At 36.5% G+C, this 20,872-nt stretch overlaps 1 protein-coding gene and 1 long non-coding RNA gene across 2 annotated transcripts; one reads left to right on the top strand and one right to left on the bottom strand.

The window, feature by feature from the left end:
* Window positions 1-795: 795 nt before the first annotated feature.
* On the bottom strand, window positions 796-20,597 carry LOC129448725 (angiopoietin-1). The gene is made up of 10 exons (XM_073872712.1): window positions 19,970-20,597; window positions 10,039-10,194; window positions 9,825-9,934; window positions 9,474-9,706; window positions 9,304-9,358; window positions 8,209-8,299; window positions 4,417-4,518; window positions 3,162-3,328; window positions 1,498-1,628; window positions 796-1,221 (listed from the first exon to the last, which is right to left on the bottom strand). Exons 1-10 carry the CDS (start codon window positions 20,252-20,254, stop codon window positions 1,061-1,063), a joined length of 1,491 nt encoding a protein of 496 aa, XP_073728813.1. The 5' UTR covers window positions 20,255-20,597; the 3' UTR covers window positions 796-1,060.
* Window positions 15,592-19,506, top strand: LOC129444551 (uncharacterized). The gene is made up of 5 exons (XR_012371452.1): window positions 15,592-15,721; window positions 16,083-16,166; window positions 18,090-18,164; window positions 18,431-18,580; window positions 19,104-19,506. It is a non-coding gene; the product is annotated as an uncharacterized lncRNA (long non-coding RNA).
* Window positions 20,598-20,872: the final 275 nt, after the last annotated feature.

The following is a 20,872-nucleotide window of genomic DNA, read 5'->3' on the forward strand; positions in this document are numbered from 1 at the left end:
ATATTTAATAAAACTTGTTAAATTTTATTTCCTTCGTTTGTCTGGTCATTGGGGTGTTTTGGGTGCTTTTCACCAGTGACAGAAGCCTGTGGAATATTGGGAGACTATAGTATGGTCAGATGAAAGCAAAATTAAATTTTTTGCAGTCATTCTACACACCATGTTTGGAGAAGAAATGACACTGCCCACCACCCCAAGAACACCAGTTTTAGGGTGGAAGCATCATTGTTTGGAGCTGCTTTTCAGCAAGGGGTACTTGCAGACTTCATATTATTGAAGGCAGGATGAATGGAGAAATGTACTGGGACATTCTGGATAAAAAATCTGCTGCCATCTACCAGAAAACTGGAAATGAAAAGAGGGTGGACATTTCAGCAAGACAATGATCCCAAACACACGTCCAAGGAAAAAATGAAGTGGTTTCAAAGAAAGAAAATCAAGTTGCTTGAATGGCCCAGTCAATCACCTGGCCTAAATCCCATAGAAAATATATGGAAAGAACTGAAGATCAAAGTTCATAAAAGAGGCCCAAGGAACCTTCAAGATTTAAAGACCATTTGTGTGGAAGAATGGGCCAGAATCACTCCTAAGCAAGGCAGATGACTGGTCCCTCCATACAAGAGGCGTCTAGAAGCTAGAATCACCAACAAAGGCTTTTCTACACAGTATTAAATAAAGTGTGTTCAATACTTATTCCCTGTGTCATTTCACTTCATTTATTATGACTCAACTTGTATACTTAAATGTTCTGATTTATTCTGATTTATCCAATACTTGGCCTGATGGCTACAGCTGGTGGAAATTTTGTGTCAGTAGCCCACTTAGAAATCCCTTAGCACTTTTTTGCTGGCCAAATAGAAACTCCAGTAAATTTGAAATGAACTTAAGGAAGCATTACAAACAACAGAAAATAAAATAAGTAATGACAATAATGTGTGAAGTAAACAACATGAAAAATGTAACATATGTCATACCTTCCCACACAGGCTTAAAGCGACAAAAATAAACTGGTTATACATTACAACCTAAAGTGTAACTTTGGGAATTTTCAGTGTGTATCTTAAAAGTCTAATGGACGGATCATCATGGTGGTGCCACGTAGAGAATAGCTGGGACCTCTGAAGTAGTGCCACTTGATGCCATTAAGTTTCCCTGAATTTTGCCCAGTGGTGTAGTACATCCCATTGAGGTTAGATGGACCACAAGCATCAAACCACCAGCCTATAGAAAAATAGAGAGAGAAAGAGAGAGATGAGAGATAAGATGTAATTTTTTTGGTCATCTTTAGTCATATGTCTCTTTTTGGATGAACCTGCTTGCCAGTACCAGGCAAGACAAATTGTGCTTTCCTTTTAGTGTCTTTGGGTAAGGTGAGTATCTCACAAAAAAGCAGATGATTGGTGGATGTCGGCTTTTATTCCCAATGTTAGCAGGATTTTTACAGCTCTAAGTTTTGTGCCAGCTTTGCCCTGCATTACATTCTGTCAGGTTGCTTACCGCCTGTGAGCAGGACTGCACACTTGCACATGCAGTTGTCATTATCCACGTCTTTTGTGCTAAAATCAGCCCCATTTATCACCAAACTGCTTTGTCTGCCAGCAGTCCCACTGTAGCTTTTCAGGAACAGCCTGACAGAGAAAGATGGAGTGAATGTGACAAAAAGTAAAGGGTTAATCACATACAGTAATATTGTGCTATTTAAACATGCTACAGTAGAAGAAACCCGTTCGCCTGTTATGCATCTTGACATATTTTAAAGCAGGACAATTAAGCTCTACACTAAGAAAAATGCTGTCATGGGACAGTACCCTTTAAAGTGGTCCAAATACTGTGTACCATTACAGATATATGTACTTTTGAGTTACTAATATAAACTGTTTAGGTTCAAATGTGTACTTTTTGACTTCTTTTCTGAACTGACACAGTAAGCCACACTGCTGCCCCGAAATACTGAGTCAACCCGAACCAAAACACCAGCAAGCACAAAGAGATAACTAACACCTCCAAGTTAAATCAACCAAAAACCAGACACGCATGGATTTACTGAATTTTTACTGATGCGTTACTGAATTAATCAATTAAATTGTAAACATAAAGCACTATAAAAAAAAAAACTTCATCTGATACGTTCACACCGTATATAAAAAACGGCAAATATAAAAAAACAGGCAGACAAAATGTCTGACTTTTAAAAATTTGTTTTGGTACACCTGTTTCATACCATTGTGTGTCTACATGCAAGAACGCAGCCCGTGAGAACGGTTCATAGAGAGACAAAGAGGCATTTCACAGTTTTTCAAAACTTCATAGAGGACAGAAAAATGTCTGGCACGCTCTAAAAAAAGACACTGACTGGAACTACACAGTGCACCTTAATTCCACACTTTATCTTGGGAATTTAGACGTATGGTTTCCCGCAACAGGTCTTTGTTCACTTAAAGAATGTCATGTTTTTATGTGCACATGCATTACGGTAAAGATTGACAGAGAAAACAAACAAACAAAACAAAACACTCAAAAAAATATGTTAAGATATAAGTGACAGCAATAAAGTCAGTCTGAATGCCTGAGTGTTTGTTTTGATGTACGTGAATAAATAATGTCATTAGAGGGTATGAGGATGTAAATTATCTTATTACACACTATTTGGTTTGGTATGAGAGGCAGCTTATAGAGTCTCAGTCATGCCTCAGCCTGATCACGTAGCACAAAAAACTACATGTTTTAAAGATTAAGCAACACAGGTGGATAACGCTTACAGATAATTTCACATTTCACTGTCTATAGATCCGATATAGTCTGTTTATGAGTATTCTAAATAAAATAAATTAGAATTTTTCCCGAAATAACTTGTGTGATAACAAAATGTGATATTGCATCATGTAAGGAAAGTCAACAGTGATTACAATGTGTGTGTGTTTTTTATTTATTAATTCATTTATTTGTGGTTTATCGTGTATTAGACATTTATTAATTTTCATAGACAAATTTTGCCTTGTTTTAGCCTAGACATCTGGATTGTGTTTGGATGGCTATTAGATGTCTTCCAACATTTTTTGCTGGGGCACCATCTTGCAGTCTGGATGCCTACTGAATGTTTTGTCAGTCAGACAGCTTTATTTATTATCTTTGAGTTTGTCACAATTTGAGCTCACGGTTACCTGTAGTTTTGTTTCTCACTGCCCAGGTTAAACTTGTCATACTGTGAGAAAGCCATCTTGCCCTCCCAGTCCACCAGCTCGACTCTAAGAGCGTACTGCTTCTGACTGGTTAACTTGTTCACAAACTCGTTTCCCAGCCAGTGTTCTCCGGACAAACTACCAAAGCCCTGAAATACACATTCACAAACACACACATTTGTTTAAAATAACAATACCGTATATGCATTTATCATGTAATCAAATATTTAAGGTGTTCATATGCAAAACCCTCTAAATTATTATTTTCTATCAGGCGCTTATGTTTAGGTTTGGTAACTTTAATGCCAATGAAATGCCTTATTTTCACAAATGTCACTTTAGTCATTTCATTGGTATTTGACAAAAGTCTTTCACTGAAAAACTCTCTAAACCTGTGGTGGGCATTCCTGGTACCGGAGGGCCTCGGTCATGCAAAGTTTAGCTCCAAGTCTAATCAAACACCTGAAATATCTAATCAAAGGTTGCAGGATAACTTGAAAATTACATTCAGGTGTGTTTAATTAGGTTGGAAATAAACTTTGCAGGAGGGTGGCCCTCCAGGACTAGGAATGCCCACCCCTGCTCCAAGTGCAGGCAAGCTTTTTGGCAAAAACCACACATTAGGGGGCGCTGTGATCCATTTGACTGCCATTTACAGGTCCAAGTACTTACAAGAGACCCAAGTTTTAATGTGAATGATCCACAGTCATTTTGCACGATGTTGTTCAACCAGTTCATCTTTTGTGAAAAATCAATGTGGCGTTTAGCACGAATGCTGCCAACAAAGTGGTATTTCTGAATGGCCTGAGGCCGGGATTAAGCGGATTTGAAGTGAAAGTATTTTATTCCGTATAATACATGCCAAAAGCATTCGGTCAATATTTTTGACAGATGTGTCGATTTATCACTTAGCTTTATAATTTAGAGAATACAGATTTGGTATAATCAGCCAAAAATCTCAGTAACAAGGGAGACTTTGTAATAGGATTTGTTTTGCAACAGCTGCACTTTATCATGGAGATATTGTCAATGAATAGTGAGGATAGGCCTGTGCATAAAACAGGAAAATCATGTCCTCTTTATGAGCCAGAATGAGATGGCAGCTATGTGATTCTTTATTTGTGCCAGGCCAATCTTCAACTCTGTAGTCACTTCTGGGAGCTTTGCCAGACCTCAATCAGCACTGCTAAATCTGCCTATCATTTCTTTGCCCACCCATCAGGGCACAGAACTGTACCATTTTATACTCTTTCCAGGTTCTGTGGAAGTCCAGCGTTCCATCTTTTCGGTGTTGGATAACGGTCCAGCCCCCACCAGCACTCTCCATGTTGCAATAGACCTGGAAGCGGAAGATAAGACACGGCAAGTCTCTGACATCCACACTCCCAAAATCTGATACTATCACCATAAATTAAAAATGTGCATAAAAAGAGTAGTATAAAAATTTGTATATGCAATTTTGGAAATAATGGAAAATGTTTTGTTCACTGAAAAAAAAAACTTCTGGACATTGGTTGCACATGATTAAATTAGGTTTTTTTTTTAATGAAATGAACAGTAATTAAAAGATCCAACTTTTTTTTTTTTTAAGAAAACTTAATTCAATCGTTTGCAACCAGAGAATGTTTTCAGAGTAGTTAACTAAACCAACCTAACCAAACTGTGATCCAACACTGCACCATTTTGCACTGACCAGGTCACGTGTACAGTAATAATGGGCATCCCACTAACACTAACTTATATAATTTAAAAACCCTGGCATGCAGAGTACAGAATCAACCAGCTGTTATCCAGAGAGTTCAGCCAGGAGTTTTTCCAACTCTTACTTTTCCTGTGCAGTCAACCTGATACTGAGCTGTTAAACACTTTGGCATAAAGATCTACTTTAAGCCAAGTACTCAAAAGGGTAAACCAAAACAAATACATGGTCAACAAACAAACAGTCGCTTTCACAATCTCAGTCTTTCTCTGTAAAATATGAAAAAGTTCTATCTGATTGTATGTGTGAACAAAAATATAAGATTAATGGTTTAAGCAACTGTGAGGTCAGGATAGATGATGTCTGCTGTCAAACTGTGTGAGCACAAGTTCATCTCAAGTTCATACTGTTTAGCTGTTTACTTGTGACAAGAAAACAACACCTGAAAGAAATAATATTAAGAAATATAAGAATATATACAAATAAAAATAAAGAAAATAGAAACTAGTAGAATCTAAATTGCCAATGTGTCCATGCTTGCAATAGTTACTACAGAAAGGTGCTGTTTGCATAGCAGTGATTAAAGGTGACATAGAATGGTTGAACGGAGTATTTATCCTTGTTCTGTGATGTGACATGTAGACAAAAAAATGTTTGTTTGGGTCTGTAATGCCTTAGAAGTTTCCTAAAAACCTCTCTCAGATAGCTCTATTAGGGTGGGGGATTTTAAACAAGTGGTTTTGCACCTATTTGGCTCCCCCTACTGGCTTAACTTGCAATCTCATTACTGATTGGCTGACTTTGCTGCCACTCAAAAAATTATTTTAAAGTGGAGGGGCAGTTAGATGCCTGTGATGTCATAAGCATCAGTTTTTCAGATTGGGCTGTTTTCTGGCTGACATTTCTAAAAGAGGAATTTCTATGAGACTCAGATGTTAAGCATGTTTAGGACTTTTTGTATGTTTGTGAATGTGGGTAGACTACCATTATTCCACAAAGACAAGGTAAAAATGGTTTTTCATTCTCTGTCCCCTTTAAAGGGATTTGTCACCAAATAATGAAAATTCTGCCATCATTTATGAAGCAATAAGGTACGAGAGGCTGTGCTGTATCACGCAGGCACTTCACTTCGTGCCTAACAACGCCCTTCAGCCATTACTTATCCACAATACAGCACTTGCCTCTGGTACCTTATTGCTTTTATAAAACAGGTACCACACAATATTAAAGTAAAAAAAAATTAGTAGTGCAACTTTCATGAAGTTAAATCAATAAAAGCATTCCTTCCGCTGGAAAAAAATAGTCCCTGACTGTAAACAACAACGTTTCAATGTGTAACTGCATGAAAGCTAAAAAAAAAACTGTTTTCAAACTGATACGTGTGGTTGGTAAGGATGTTGCTAAGGGCGCAGTGATAAATAGAACCGTTGGGTAAAGCGGTCATAGCCGTGTTTTATCGTGAATAAAGTACAGCTATTGACCAATCAGAATCAAGGATTGGAAGTAACCGTTTAATAATTAGGGGAGAGCGGGGTATGTTGTCACACTTTTCACACTGTCTAACATTTACTGAGCACCATACATCAAAATGGTATAAATCTCATACCAAATGAAAGAAGGAAGTCTTGGGCACATATGTTGTATTCATAACATCTTTATATCTTATCTCATTACAGAGTTGTAGACTGTTGAATAGTGACTGTGCACTTGTGACAATTTGCCCCATCGGAGGGTAAGTTGTCACACTAGGGCGGGTAAGTTGTCACACTAGATTATCTAAAAATAAGAACACAACTACTTAATTGTGAATATTGATTTTAATTTTTAAACTCAAACCAAACTGGAAATATAAACATCCGTGCCTGGAGAATCTGGAAAAACAATTATTTCAATCCAAATAATGCACATTTCAATTAAGTGGCAAGACCACTTTACTTTGAACTTTGGTTCAAATGTTCTATGGCTTTCACATAAAACCAGATAACTGAATGGTACGATGCAGATATCTTGATTAACTTAACATGTTTAACCTCTGAAAAAAACAGATGCCCTGTATGACTAATAGGACTCATCTCCAGTATCACAATTCTGACACTCATAAATTGCCTGGCCTGAGGTGCATGGGCCCAATTGTTGCATTTTACACATTTTACCCAGGTCTCCTTTGGACGACTCTTTGAAAATGGCTCTACACAGACGAGGCAGAAGCACTCTTCATCATCTGATGATGACTCTTGCATGATTTTTCTTCTTTTAGCTGCCTTGTTTTTCATAGGTCCAGATTTCTGCTTCCCTTTCTTTTGAAACAGCTTTTTGCTAGATTGAGGCTTATTCTTTTCTATATCATGTTTTCTGAGCATGTTCGATGTGTTTGTTTGTACAGGGGCAAGTTGTCAGATGTGACGACTTGCCCCAAAGTCATTGAGACACCTTGCCCCATACTTACTTGTGTGCTAATGTTGTCTAAATCTCAAGTTTAGCTCATCATATCACTTTAGCTAAAGTATCAAAAGACACTTTACGGTCTCCTCTATTTTGTGCAAAATAATCATTTTAAACATTCACACCTAACAAAGTTGTATTGCATAAAATGTAAAGTGATTTTTTTTGTACTTTTTAAGCAGAAAAATAAGAAAATTGTGCTAACCTCAGATTACAGTGATCTTGACCACATGTGAACAGGAAGTTGACTATAGAAGAAGAAGTCACATAAAGTGGCTATTTGATTTTTGAGATAGAGCCTCTAGTGTTGGAGTTATTAACAGTGTGACAACTTACCCGTGTGACAACTTACCCCGCTCTCCCCTACCCTCAAGTTGTCCCAAACCTAAATAAATGTCTTTGTTTTGCTAAAAACAAATGAAGATATTTTGAAAAATGTTTGTAACGGTCATGGGGCCCCATTGACTTCCATAGCATCTCTCCCACTTGGAAGTCAGAGAAAATGATGAAAGAATTTTCAGTTTTGGGTGAAATATCCCTTCAGCAAAAAATCCACAATTTTACTGAAATGTATTTGGTTTTATTTGCAAAATTCTTATTGCAGCTATTAAAGGTTTAGTACCAGACCTGAGTTTAGTATAGTACGTGATGCTTTGCAGATTAAAATAAACTCAGCAATAAATATGTTTGGTTCTCCTTTATAGTCATCGCTCATGTCACAGAAAAATATTCATGCAAAGTTAAGAAAAGCATAATTACAGCAAACCAAACTTTATAAAAAGAGTTTTGATGTCTTGATTTGAGTTGAAACATAAACATCTCATGCTTTATTAAAATGCACGAGACATGTAAAACAGTTTGCTCTGTACTGTTATTAGACTCACTGACCTTATGCGTGTCATGCATGTTAATGTAGATGGTGTAAATTCCACTCTCTGTAAATCCAGCCCTGAAGAGTTCGGCACAGTCTTTGTATTTTCTTTAAAAACATTTGAACGCACTGCTTACAAACAAAGAGATGAACAAAAATTAAAGATGGGGTGTGTAAATTCTCTGCAACAAGTATCACAAAGTCGAAGTTGTTGATCACTTTAAAAAAAAAAAAACTTCTGAACATTCCTTTAATCTTTATCTTTGCATATTTAGGAACAGGAGAATAGGAATGAATTAAATGATTTTAATATACTGAAAGAGGAAAATAATTTAATGACCAAATGCCCATTTTTAACCATGATACATCTGTCATTATATGTTAAAGGGACACTCCACTTTTTTGAAAATATGCTCATTTTCGTAAACATTTGATTTTTACAGTTTTGGAATCCATTCAGCCGATCTCCGGGTCTGGCAGTACCACTTTTAGCATAGCTTAGCATAATCCTTAGTAACTTTTAATAGGAGGGGACTATTTTGGGCACTGCGTAATATCATTGCGCCTCCTGCAGTCATGTTACAGCAGCAAAGTCTTTGATTATTACTCCAGAATGAGAGTATAGTTCATAGCCATATCTGCCTAGAAAATCACAACTTTTAATTTTCTGTCAGCTTAGTACACGATGTAACTACAGAAGAGTCAAGTTTTAAATAGGAAAAATATCGAAACTCTTTGGTTATTTTTTTAGCGCAATGTTAATGGTCTAATCAGATTCAATGGATTTTGCTATGCTAAAAGTATGTCTCCAAATATGAAATTAGCTCTGAGTTTCTTGCAGTATGTGAATGTTGGATTGGTCATGGGAAGTGTATATCTGTGGCTTCTCACACACCACACTGTTTGTGATCCAAGGAAAACTTGGCATCAAAAGAGATGATTAACAGTCGACACAATTGTGATGTACAGTAGGCTAGCCAGATATGAAGTCTACATGATGTAAAGCAGTTCAACAGAAAGAAATTCATTTCATGTGATGTGACAAAATTGTCAGTGCAACCAGAGTGTATCTTGGCTCATAAAGTTCAGCCAAAGCTAGGCTATGAATTAACTGATATGGGCTTTTCAAAAGCTGATGCTGACAGTGCAGTGTCAATACATTTAATGCTTATAAATGATAATAGAATTAAAGTGATTGAAAATAAGACATACACACAATAAGTGAACTGATATGTTTTTCAACAGTGATATAGATACAGAAATATATTGACTTAGTTTGAACCTTTGTTCTTGGAGCAGATTTGAAGCAGATCATTGATGGTACTACGTAATTGCATTTGTTCCTGATAGAGGGCGCTGTTGTTGGCGATGATCAGCTCTAGATCCAGCTTCAGGTTCTGTATGGAGGAGCTCTGGGAAACCAGGAGTCTCTGGAGCTCAGTCTGCTCGCTTTTTACCAAGCTCAGTTCTGCGCTTTGATGCATCTCCATGTCACACATGCGCTGCTGTAGGGTGCTGTAGTCACAGAATAAGAAAACTAGAAACCTTATAAACCTGGTCAGTTGCCCACGCATTACCCAAAAGTTGAACAGTTTGCTTTATTTCAGTATTGTGTCAGTGTGTAATACTTTACTCTGTGGTGTCCTGGAGTTGATGGATCTCATTGGTTTGCCGGTGAAGTTTGTTCTCAAGTTTGCCAGAGGACAGGGAGCTTTCCAATGATTGGATCTCAAGATTAAAAACCTGTTTTACAAGGACATATAATAAACATTCCATCATACGCAATTATTTCAAGGTAGATATTAATAACTAAAATGCATTGGGTGATCATGGATGTGCGGTCACACCTGTGTCTCCATTTCTGTTAGTGTCCTCATGTATTGGGTTGACTGGGAAAGCAATCTGGTGCCAAGATCCAGCATGGCTGTCATATCACTATGTACAGCGTTATTCCACAGGTGCATTGTGTTATCTGTCAGGCTGTCCTTTATATAGACCTCAATCTACATGCAAACACGTACAGTACAGTACAGTACAGGCAGAGAGAGAGAAAGTAAAGAAAACATTCAGTTTACATTCTCAAGAGGTCTTCATTCACAGTGGTCTTCATATTTAATGTCACACACAGTATGTCTGAATACTTGCAGCTGTACTTTTGGGGCAACTAGCTACTTACACCCTGCATGAGACCACATTCATCACATTATCCTGTCAATGTTCTCATGTCAAACTGTGGGAACCAAACCGAGAAAATCAATAAGGGATCTCCACCGTAATACCGCAAACGCCCAAAGTCTCATTATTAATGTCTTCTTGTGAAATGCTTTTTAATTTGAGGCCCAGATCTATCATAATTCATTTCTGAGAGGGCATGGGGATAAACTATAGTGAACAAAGGTCCAATTCTCACTATTAACTAATTATTAACTACTTTTGGTTCCATTTACTCCTAATTACTGCTTATTAATACTTAGTAAAGTAATTAATAAGTTTAAGTATTGGCAGGAATTGGTTGATTAAGGATGTAGAATAAGGTTTTGCAGAATCAGGCATTATTGTGTGTATTGTGTGTTTTTATGTATTAATAAACAGACAATACCTCAGTAATATTATTGCTTATAAACAACCAACTAGTTAATAGTGAGAAATTAGAAACTACACTAGAGTGTTACCATTATTCTTATGAACTCACCAAAGTATTTAAAGGAACACGGCAACTTTTTGGGACTTTAGCTTATTCGCCGTATCCCCCAGAGTTAGATAAGTCCACCCTTTTCATCTAAGTGCGTCCCGTAACTCTGTCTGACGCACCCACCGCTAGCCTAGCTTAGCACAAAGACTGGAAGTAAATGGCTCCAGCTACTGCTCTCAATAAGTGACAACATTTTCCTATTTATATGTTGTGATTTGTATACAAATAACAAGGTCATATGAGACATAGCTAACTCTGAGGGATACAGTAAATAAGCTAAAGTCACAAAAAGTCAGCATCCACTATTGATTTATATATACTTGTTCTCCAGTCCATACACAGTATTTAGTTTAATTATATCAGAAGTAACTGTAATTCAATTACTGGAAAAATAAGAATAATCCCTTACTTATCGTTTTCAAGGAAAACGTAATTAAATTACAGTAATTACTTAGTAATTAGTTACACCCAACACTGCTTAAGGGTTTGTGTAGTAAATGTCACTCCATCTGAAAGAAGGTGATGGGGATGTACTACTAGGAACCAGCTTTACTGATGAGATGCAATTTATCATGCAGCCCTTGTTTGCTCGATTCACTTATAGATATAGACGGTTTCAGCAGTAACAACATAAACAAGCGGTGTCCGTGGTCAACACAAACTTCCAGTAAACTCCGCTAAGAATAAATACAACAAAGTACTTTAAACGTAGTTTATTTATATAACAAGCAAAAAAACAACATGTAGAGTACATGGGAAACCACAACATTTGTTATTTTCGACGAGGTATTTGTTCAAGAGTTCAGTTTAGCAAATAGTCAGACCATTAAAAAACTGAAATCGGAAGTAAAGTTCGGACCAGACGCGTGTATCGCGTCACCGCACAAGCGTCCGATGAAACGGCCTATAGGTAGATATAGATAGATATAGAGGTGGGAATTAAAATACTGGGACACTTGTGACCGTCAAGGAATACTCAATAAGAGTAAAAGGCCAACCTGATCCCACGAGAATTAAATGAATTTGTACAAAGTCAATCCTACAAACACATACGATTATCATAAAAACAATAGCAAAACCCCACCACTAACCCCAACGTCACAAGGGCAAAACAAATAGTACAAAAATTGTACGAATGTGGTTGTATGAATTCATACGAATTAGCCACCTTATAAAATACGTAAGAAGTGCCATGAAATAGCTTTAAAAAGGCATAAAAATCAGTAAACCTAAAAAAAAACTTGCACTGTGACGTACAGACACCATAAAATCATCAACAAACCGGTATTTCTGAATGGCCTGAGCGAGGTCGGGATTAAGTAAATTTGAAGCAAAAGTACAATATTTGATGAACATATGATACGTGCCGAGAGCATTCAGTCCATATCATTATTTCATTTTTGACAGAGGTGGCATTGTATTTCATGGGGAAGCAAATACATTTTACATACCAATTTTACATCCCATATCACAAAAAATAATTTTTTTAAACTGTTATGTTTACAGGTTTGTAGCATAAACAAAGTTTTTCTTCAAATATGACAAGAATATATTTCCTTGGATTGAAATATTTGGAGGGCTTAATATTTTTTTAATGCTTTAAAATGTATTTACTTTTTAAATATTTTTAAAATATACAAAAAATGGCCAAGAAATATATAGGTGAAAATATATTTTGTAAATATATTCCAAAATATAATCACGCAAATATATATTTGGGCCATTTTTTGTATATTTTGAAAGATATTTTAAAAAATTAAAATTTCTGGCGTATGGGTACTTTATGAAATGCAAGTTACTGTAGCTAGCATCTTTCCAACATACATAATGTAGCTACATTTCATAGTGCTATTTGAAATTTCCAAGCTAAGCTCTTATCGTACAAGTCTACAGCATTAATAAAAGCATGTGATTATGCTTGTATTTACATTTACAGTCTGTAATCACTAAGATAACCCAAACATAACCCTCAGAGAACTGATTCAGACACCACACTGGCACATTCTTATCAGTACTTTATTCAGTGTTTACAGGAAGAGATATTTCCAGCTGCTCTCACTGAGATGGAGTCCAAGATGTATAAATACTCATTACATTGATGTGATAGCTGTATGCCCTCTTAGCCTGCGTATAACACTCAGCTAAAGTGTTGTCACAGCATGGGTTTATCAAGTGTCATGCGTCCCAGTTATAGGATGTGCTAGCTGGACCAAATAGCTTCAGGAGGAGATTAAACAAGTCACGATCTGTTTTAAAGCATGCTGGGATGTCAGTGTAAAGAGACCTGAGGCTGTGAAGAAAAGGAAAGGGTCAAGACATTACAGACCCCAGATGAAAAGCATTAGTGCACTTTCAGAGATAAATGTAAGCTACAGAGACACAAAGGACGGCACTGAAATCACTGTATATAAAGGTTGAAGAGCTACATAGAGTAAACCACATACAGTTGACGCATAAGAGCATAGCATTAGGGATTATTATTGCATCATCAAATTGCAACAAATTTTGCAAGATTAATTGATGAGAGATTCACTGTAAAAAAAATAGCTTTAAATTAATTATGCAGCTGGTTGCCAGTAACATAATGTAGAAGATAAAGACTGAAAATGTTTCATGTTCATTTTACTTTAAAGGGGACAGAGAATGAAAACCCATTTTTACCTTGTCTTTGTTGAATAATGGTAGTCTACCCACATTCACGAACATACAAAAAGTGCTAAACATGCTAAACATCTCAGTCTCACAGAAATTCCTCTTTTAGAAATGTCAGCCAGAAAACAGCCCAATCTGAAAAACTGATGCTTATGACATCACAGGCATCTAACTGCCCCTCCACTTTAAAATAATTGGCTACATTTTTTGAGTGGCAGCAAAGTCAGCCAATCAGTAATGAGATTGCAAGTTAAGCCAGTAGGGGGAGCCAAATAGGTGCAAAACCACTTGTTTAAAATCCCCCATAGAGCTATCTGAGAGAGGTTTTTAGGAAGCTTCTAAGGCATTACAGACCCAAACAAAAACATTTTTGTCTACATGTCACATCACAGAACAAGGATAAATACCCCGTTCAATCATTCTATGTCACCTTTAAACAAACTGTTTCCAGTAAATATAAATGTAAAATCTACAGTAAGTTACTGGCAGCTAGTTGCCACTAATACCCAGTAATGCTGTAATTTCTACAGAATTTTTTTACAGTGTTTTGTTTATTTTATTAACCATCCACTTTGTGATAACAGCGCAAAGGTCATGGGTTCGAATGTACTGATGAAACAATGCATACAGTTGTGGACACAAATATTGGTAATTTTGGTAAATATGAGCAAAGAAAGCTTTAAAAAAAAATCTGTATTGTATTTGCTTTTTATCTTCAATTTACAAAAAGAAATATTTGAAAGGGCTTTGTGTTACTTAATACTTATTTTCCTGTGAAACAGAAACCATGATTGGACAACACCATGTTTCTACTCACCTTGGTTTGCTAAGAAAATGTTAATATCAATGGGAATATAATTCAGAGATATTTTACTCATAAAAATGTCTAGGGGCCGCAATAAAGGTGTTCAGTACATATTAGAGAAAAGCATTTATTTCATAATGTAATTTTCCCCGTACTTTCAAGTGTTTTACTTCAATAAAATGCATTTTTATGTTGTTGTTTTTTTTTAATTACAGCTCAAAGGGAGAAAGATTGTACATTTATTTTCACAGCTTTCTTTGCTCATATTTACCAAGGGTGCCAATATTTTTGTTCACAGCTGTACCTTGTAATGCACTGTAAGTCGCTTTGGATAAAAGCATCTGACAAATGCATAAATGTAAATGCATTATCAAAGGTTTTCAGCGAGCCCGCTGTCCATGATAGAACATCCAAAACAAACATACACACACCTCCATATTATGTGTTTGCTTCAATGTGGAAGAAAGGCCAAAACGTGGAAAAAAGATGCATTTTCAAAATGATCTGGATGCATTGTATGCATCCTGGGATGATTGAAAGCTCATATCAACCTTACTGTTGGCTGGTTTGGCTCACTGGGATTTGAAATGCGGGCAAAAAATTATTTTCCAATTCAGGCATATGGCATCTAAAACGCTAAAGGAGCTTTTGATGAACAGAAAGCAAATCAGTATGACATTTTAGATTGTGTAGTATTATTACTATCAGTGGCAGCTCGTGACTGCTCTTCCAAAGGGGTGCAAATTCAAAATATGTGTTGGGAGTGTTATGTGTGTTGGGAGTGTTTTCAAGGTGTGTGTTTGTTGCGTCATGTGAGCCATGTGCATCAGGTGTTTTGTCGAAATAAGTGTCTGCTGCACACGCGCCAAAACCGTTTATGATAAAAGAGACGCTCACGTTCACAATATACATGCAAGACACTCCATTAACAGTAAAATCTGATTACGCATGAGATTATAAGAGTATCTGGCAAACGCAAGCAGGCAATTATTTTGACAAGACACGTGATGCACATAGGTTCACTCGACGCGCAGAACACATATTTTGACGAACCACACACATTGTGACGAACTTCGCATCGTGCGCCCTCGAATAAATAAGTCACCGGCCGCCACTGATTACTATAGTACACTGTAACAAATTTCTGTAGTTTTCACAGCATTATTACTGTAAAATGAGCAAATGCTTACTGTAGAACTTGTATACAGCATGTTGCTGTAGATCTGCAAAGCATCATGGTCTTTTTTCAACGGCGAGTAAATTCTACAGTAAAAATATTTTTCCTGTGAATCACAATACAGCAATTTCTAAAGGATTTTTTTCTTCAGCCAAGGAAAGCTACGAGATTCCACACTTTCATCTGAATTTTTACTTCAGAAAGGTAAATTTGCTAATTTAATTCCAAAGTTTACTCTTGTAAAGTCTGTTTGTTCAACTTTAAGAGTGCACTGAGAGAGAATGAGCAGCACACTTCACCGTCTTGTGTGTGCATTTTGTAATTTTATTACCACAAATATATAATTCTGCATGATTTCGATATATTTTCTAGTTTGGCAACATTTTATAACGTCATTAGTTTAGAGAAGGATAATAATTTAATAATAATAGTAATTGGCCGTGACTCAATGCTTGTTTCAGAATATTAACAATTATAAAGTTGACTGTTATTCTTAGTTAATAGTAAATTGTTTAATATGCTTATGACTTGCGAATCTAATGCTCAGGTAACTTAAATAAACCAGGGTTGATGACGTATGCGAGTGCGACCTCCGCAGGCTGAAACCAGTCTCTCGAGCTGAAAGAAAACGCAGCTGAGGAGATATGAGGTAAGACTTATCCAGTCTTTAATTTAATTATAGCGTTAGCATTGTGAACCAAAATTAATTTAAAAGTGTGTATTTTTGTATTTATTGGCGCGATATTCGTTTAAATCTCACGTTTTTTTGTCTTGCTCGCTTACGTTGCTGCCTGAGGAAACGGAGCGGGCCGATTCGAAAGAAAGCATAACACAAATTTTTCATAATTTCACGATTGTTTTACCGTTTCTTGGTCACAAAGTGTAGTTTTAGGACTAGTTCAGTCGAGAATGTATATGTATTATATTTAAATCTGCAGTCGATTGGTAAAGATAGCGCCTGTTTGAACGTTTGCTTAGTGAGATTCGGTACGAATGAGAACCAAAGCATGAGCGGACATCAGTGTTCACTCGCCCCGCTGACCACCGCCCTCTCTGGGCTTCATTTCTGACAGATATTCCCTGGCTCTCATGTTGGCCTTGTTTGTTTATGATCGTCAAAATGAGATCAAATCAGCAGTATTTGGTGTCATAATGAAACTATTAATCGTTTTCTTATTCATATTTAGTGTCTTTTGTGTTTGTTATTGTTTTGGCGCGAGGTGAAAGTTAATAAAACTATAATTTTACAATGTTACTATGCTTTCCCATTTATTCTTAACGCGATACGAGCACTCGATTATTATTACACCTTGTTCTTGTCAGTACTATATAAAACGGTTATTTATCAGTGTCAGAGAGATGTTTTTGCATGCTGCTTTTAAATATATCAGTGGCAATATCTCATAACATGTTTTAATAGTCACGTCACGATAAAATAAATGATCAATGTCCACATTTAAAAGCTGCGGTGCTTACCTGCAGTTCCACTGTGTTTTCGCGTTCTGATAAGAGATATTGCTTCAGAAAAAAATAGTTTACATTCCTCTTTCCAAGTCCACACGATGTGACAAGACATAACTTCCATTAAAGGTGCAGTGTGTAATTTTTAGAAGGATCTCTTGACAGAAATGCAAAATAATATACAAAACTATATGATCAGGGGTGTATAAAGACCTTTCATAATGAACCGTTATGTGTTTATTAACTTAGAACGAGACTTTTTATCTACATACACTGAGGGTCCCATTACATGGAAGTCGCTGATCTTTGACGGAATAGTCGCTTCCGATTGGGATTCACAGACTGATTTACGAGCTATAGGCTTGTCGCGATAGTCTGTGAAACGGTGATTACTGGTGCTTCAGCCTCTCACCCTTTAGATCACTTGCCCACCGCGACACCCTCTTTCACCAACGTTTTGATATTTTTCTTGTAATTAAATCATTTAGTTTCGTTAGAGAGAGCAAACACTTACAACTGAATGGTCTTACTCGTTTTTGTCATAATATTTATTGGGCCGGGCGTATGCAAGCGCTGCATTTAAACAGTTGCGGGATTCAAAAGTGAAAGTAAAATGCGCACGTCTGCATGAGCATTTATAAGCCCCTCCCACACGGTGATATCGGTATCATCGGATTTGTCACGTGCTGATTAACCGGTGGGAAAATTCTGTCACCGCAGCAACCCTAACGAGCTAGTGAACTAATGAGACGGCGCGTCTGTGTTTGTCCGTGTTTGCGTGCAGTTTTTCCATTCAGAGATGAGGCTGTTTAAAGGACCTCCATTCACTAGGTGGCGGAATGATACGAAAGGTGAAGCGGTTACTGTGCCGTTATCAGTAGAATATCGCATAGCTCTTAGCCAATCAGATTCGAGAACCAGAAAGAACTGTTGTATAAATTAATATATCAAACATGTTAAAGTGCACAGAAACCATGCAACAGGAAGAAGCTGTTTTTCGCTTGGTTGATGCAAGTTATTTTTGTACAGTATTGACACACTTTTACTCTTATGAATATTGTACTTGTGATTTCTAAAAGTTATTTTTTTGTTTGTTTATTTTGTGTTACAGGAAACTTCCACCTACAGTAAGCAGATGCTGAGGCCCAGATTTCCATGCTAAGCACTCCAAGGCTCATCATGCTCGGTATGATCCCAGCACTCAACATAATAGATGCCAATTTTAGGGGTTACTTCATCTATAAAGCGTATTTGTATCAAGTCACTGTGTGAACAAAGTTTTATGTCATCTTGCACGTATATTCCAAAATTCTCTAGTGGTTATTGATCTAATAGGAAAGAAAGAGGTAGTTATGTAGGGCTAGTGTTTTCAATTAATTTTGCTTATGTAAAATAGTAAACCATATCAGATTGAATACTGTGCAATGTCAACTTTTATTTAATATTTTTTAGGAGAGTCCAATCTGAGGGCAAAAAATGGATGCTTTCCATCGAGGGCAGAGTTCTCCTCCAATTGAGTGACGGTTGTGATTTCACTTCTGCTCTAGCCTTTTTGCGTCATACTATGTATGAGGCAGCCACTACATTGGGATTTATCCAGAGGTAAGCACTGTTTTTTTATATAGTTTTGACTAAGAATGGGAACAAATATTTGAGTACTCATTCTTTAACCAACTACCCGATTAGTAAAATACTTCTTAAAGTGTTTTTTTTTTTAAATGAACTGTTGTGCTATTGTTAAATATCAAACGTTTAATTTAACTCGCCATGCAAAAGGTAGAAAAGCAGCACAGCTAGTCTAATACAGTGGCAGCCGGTGACTTCTTTTTTCGAGGGCGTTTGTCACAACATGTATGTAGCCCATCATGTGTGTGGTTCGTCATTTCAAAATATGTGTTTGGCGCGTCGAGTGAAACAATACTTTTCCATTCACAAATTAACAAATATTTACCATAAATTTCACTGTTGTATCACTAACTGTAAACTCCACAAACCACCAACAGAGCATATAAAAAAATAAAAATTGTTTATTTAAAAGTAAATCACTGCGAAGTAAACTTTTATGTATATGTCATCAACCCGTCTGTCTTGCTTTTACATTAATAGTCAATTTCTTTCATTACAGGGTAGAGTCCAGCCCAGGAAGTCAACTAGTTCATGTCCAGATTTAAAAGAATACTATTTCTGAAAAAAAGGTCTTGGAGAAAAACAATATTCAGGTTTGAAATCCTGCTGTAAATGTAAATCATTTAACTTTTATGCATTTGTAATTTACCAGCAACTTTTTAATAAATATTGATTGTTTTTTGTGTTCAGAAAAAAAGTGTTTTTGTATGTTCAGAAAAGTGTTGAAATTAAATGAAACATTCACAGAAAAATGTTAACATAATTAAAAAAATGTATATGTTCAGAAAAGTTTTGAGATGTTCACAGAAAAAATGTAACACAAAAAATGTATGCTATGCTATTTTTAATTTATGAATTTTTGTAATTTAAAGTGATAAAATAAATGGCATTTTTGTGACAAACAGTGTCTTCATTTTACAGTACACAAAATAAATGCAGTAATCCCTATTACAGTAGTAGTTATGAAATACAGTACTGTGATTATTACTTTAAAAGAGTTTACAGTAATTTTAATTTTACTGCAGATACATTTACAGTAAGAATACTGTGAAATGAAATACAGCAACTTACTAGCTAATTGCTGCCAGCAAGTTACTGTATTTTTCACAGTATTCTTTTTACAGTGTAATGTAACATGTAACAAGGACACTTTATAGTAAACATACAAATAATGAATGCAAATTATAGTGAAAATGCAAACAACATAAGTATTACATTTTGTGAAACAGTATAAATGTGATTAATCCATATCATTCCATATTGTATCATTTTACATGCAGTTTTTTTAATCATTTAATTGAGTTTCTTGATTCATTCAATCATGCGTGGGTCAACAAAAACCCAATACATAACATTTTGACTCACCCTTTGGAGTCGACGGGTGTAACTGTCCAAAGTAAGCTCCAGGTGTTTGATTCGCTGATTTAAGTGCCTTTGCCTCCCGCATGACTGTTCTTTCTTAAGACTATTACCTTCATCATCATGTTCTTCTGTTGTGTCCTTCACAGGTTCTGGCAGTATGAAGTTATAGCTGCATTCTCCAGGATAAACAGAGTTCATATCTTTTAATATATCCACAGGTGAATCTTCAATGCCTGCTGTCCTCGCCAACAACGCAGTCAGGTGTAGAAGAATAGTGATCATCTTCATAGCAAACCAGAAATATATTCCCAATATCTCCTTTTATAGAATAATATAGATTTAGCATCTCTAAATAAATGCATTCATTGAGAATGCATGTCCATGTGAACACACAAAGACTTGTTTATGCTAAGACTTTAACGTGAAGATATCACTCGTCTCAATAAAAATCTGAACTGCTTCAGGTCCACAGATCATCAGTGTAGACCAGTGGTCTGGTAAACCAGTGGTGAACCCCTCTCTCCACAGCAGACGTCCAAGTGAACCCAAGCATGCGAGTAAACAGTGAGCTTTGTGCACTGTGTGTATAAGCCGTGACTGTACAGACGGATGGTCAGCATGTGTGTGTGTTTCTAAAGGGGTCTGAGTGTTGTAAGAGTAAACTGCAAGCAGTCTGTGTGACTGTACAAGAATGTGAGTGAGACAGTGTGTAACTGTTTGTGTGTGTGTGTGTGTGGTGTGTGTGTGTGTGTGTGTGTGTGTGTGTGTGTGTGTGTGTGTGTGTGTGTGTGTGTGTGTGTGTGTGTGTGTGTGCGTGTGTGTACCTGGTAATCCCTATGGTCTGGGGACCAAATGTCCTCACAAGCTTACAAAAAACAATTCTGGTTTGCATCTTGAGACAAAACA

Source organism: Misgurnus anguillicaudatus, chromosome 10 (assembly GCF_027580225.2).
Source record: "Misgurnus anguillicaudatus chromosome 10, ASM2758022v2, whole genome shotgun sequence".
NCBI classification, from domain to species: domain Eukaryota; kingdom Metazoa; phylum Chordata; class Actinopteri; order Cypriniformes; family Cobitidae; genus Misgurnus; species Misgurnus anguillicaudatus.

Excerpts from the sequence above, each read along its gene's own strand:
- LOC129448725 (XM_073872712.1), bottom strand. The coding sequence starts at position 20,254 with ATGAAGATGATCACTATTCTTCTACACCTGACTGCGTTGTTGGCGAGG. Across the intron at positions 10,195-19,969 it reads ACACCCGTCGACTCCAAAGG|ATTGAGGTCTATATAAAGGA; the intron begins GTGAGTCAAAAT and ends GTTTGCATGTAG. Across the intron at positions 9,707-9,824 it reads CAACTCCAGGACACCACAGA|CACCCTACAGCAGCGCATGT; the intron begins GTAAAGTATTAC and ends CTGTGACTACAG.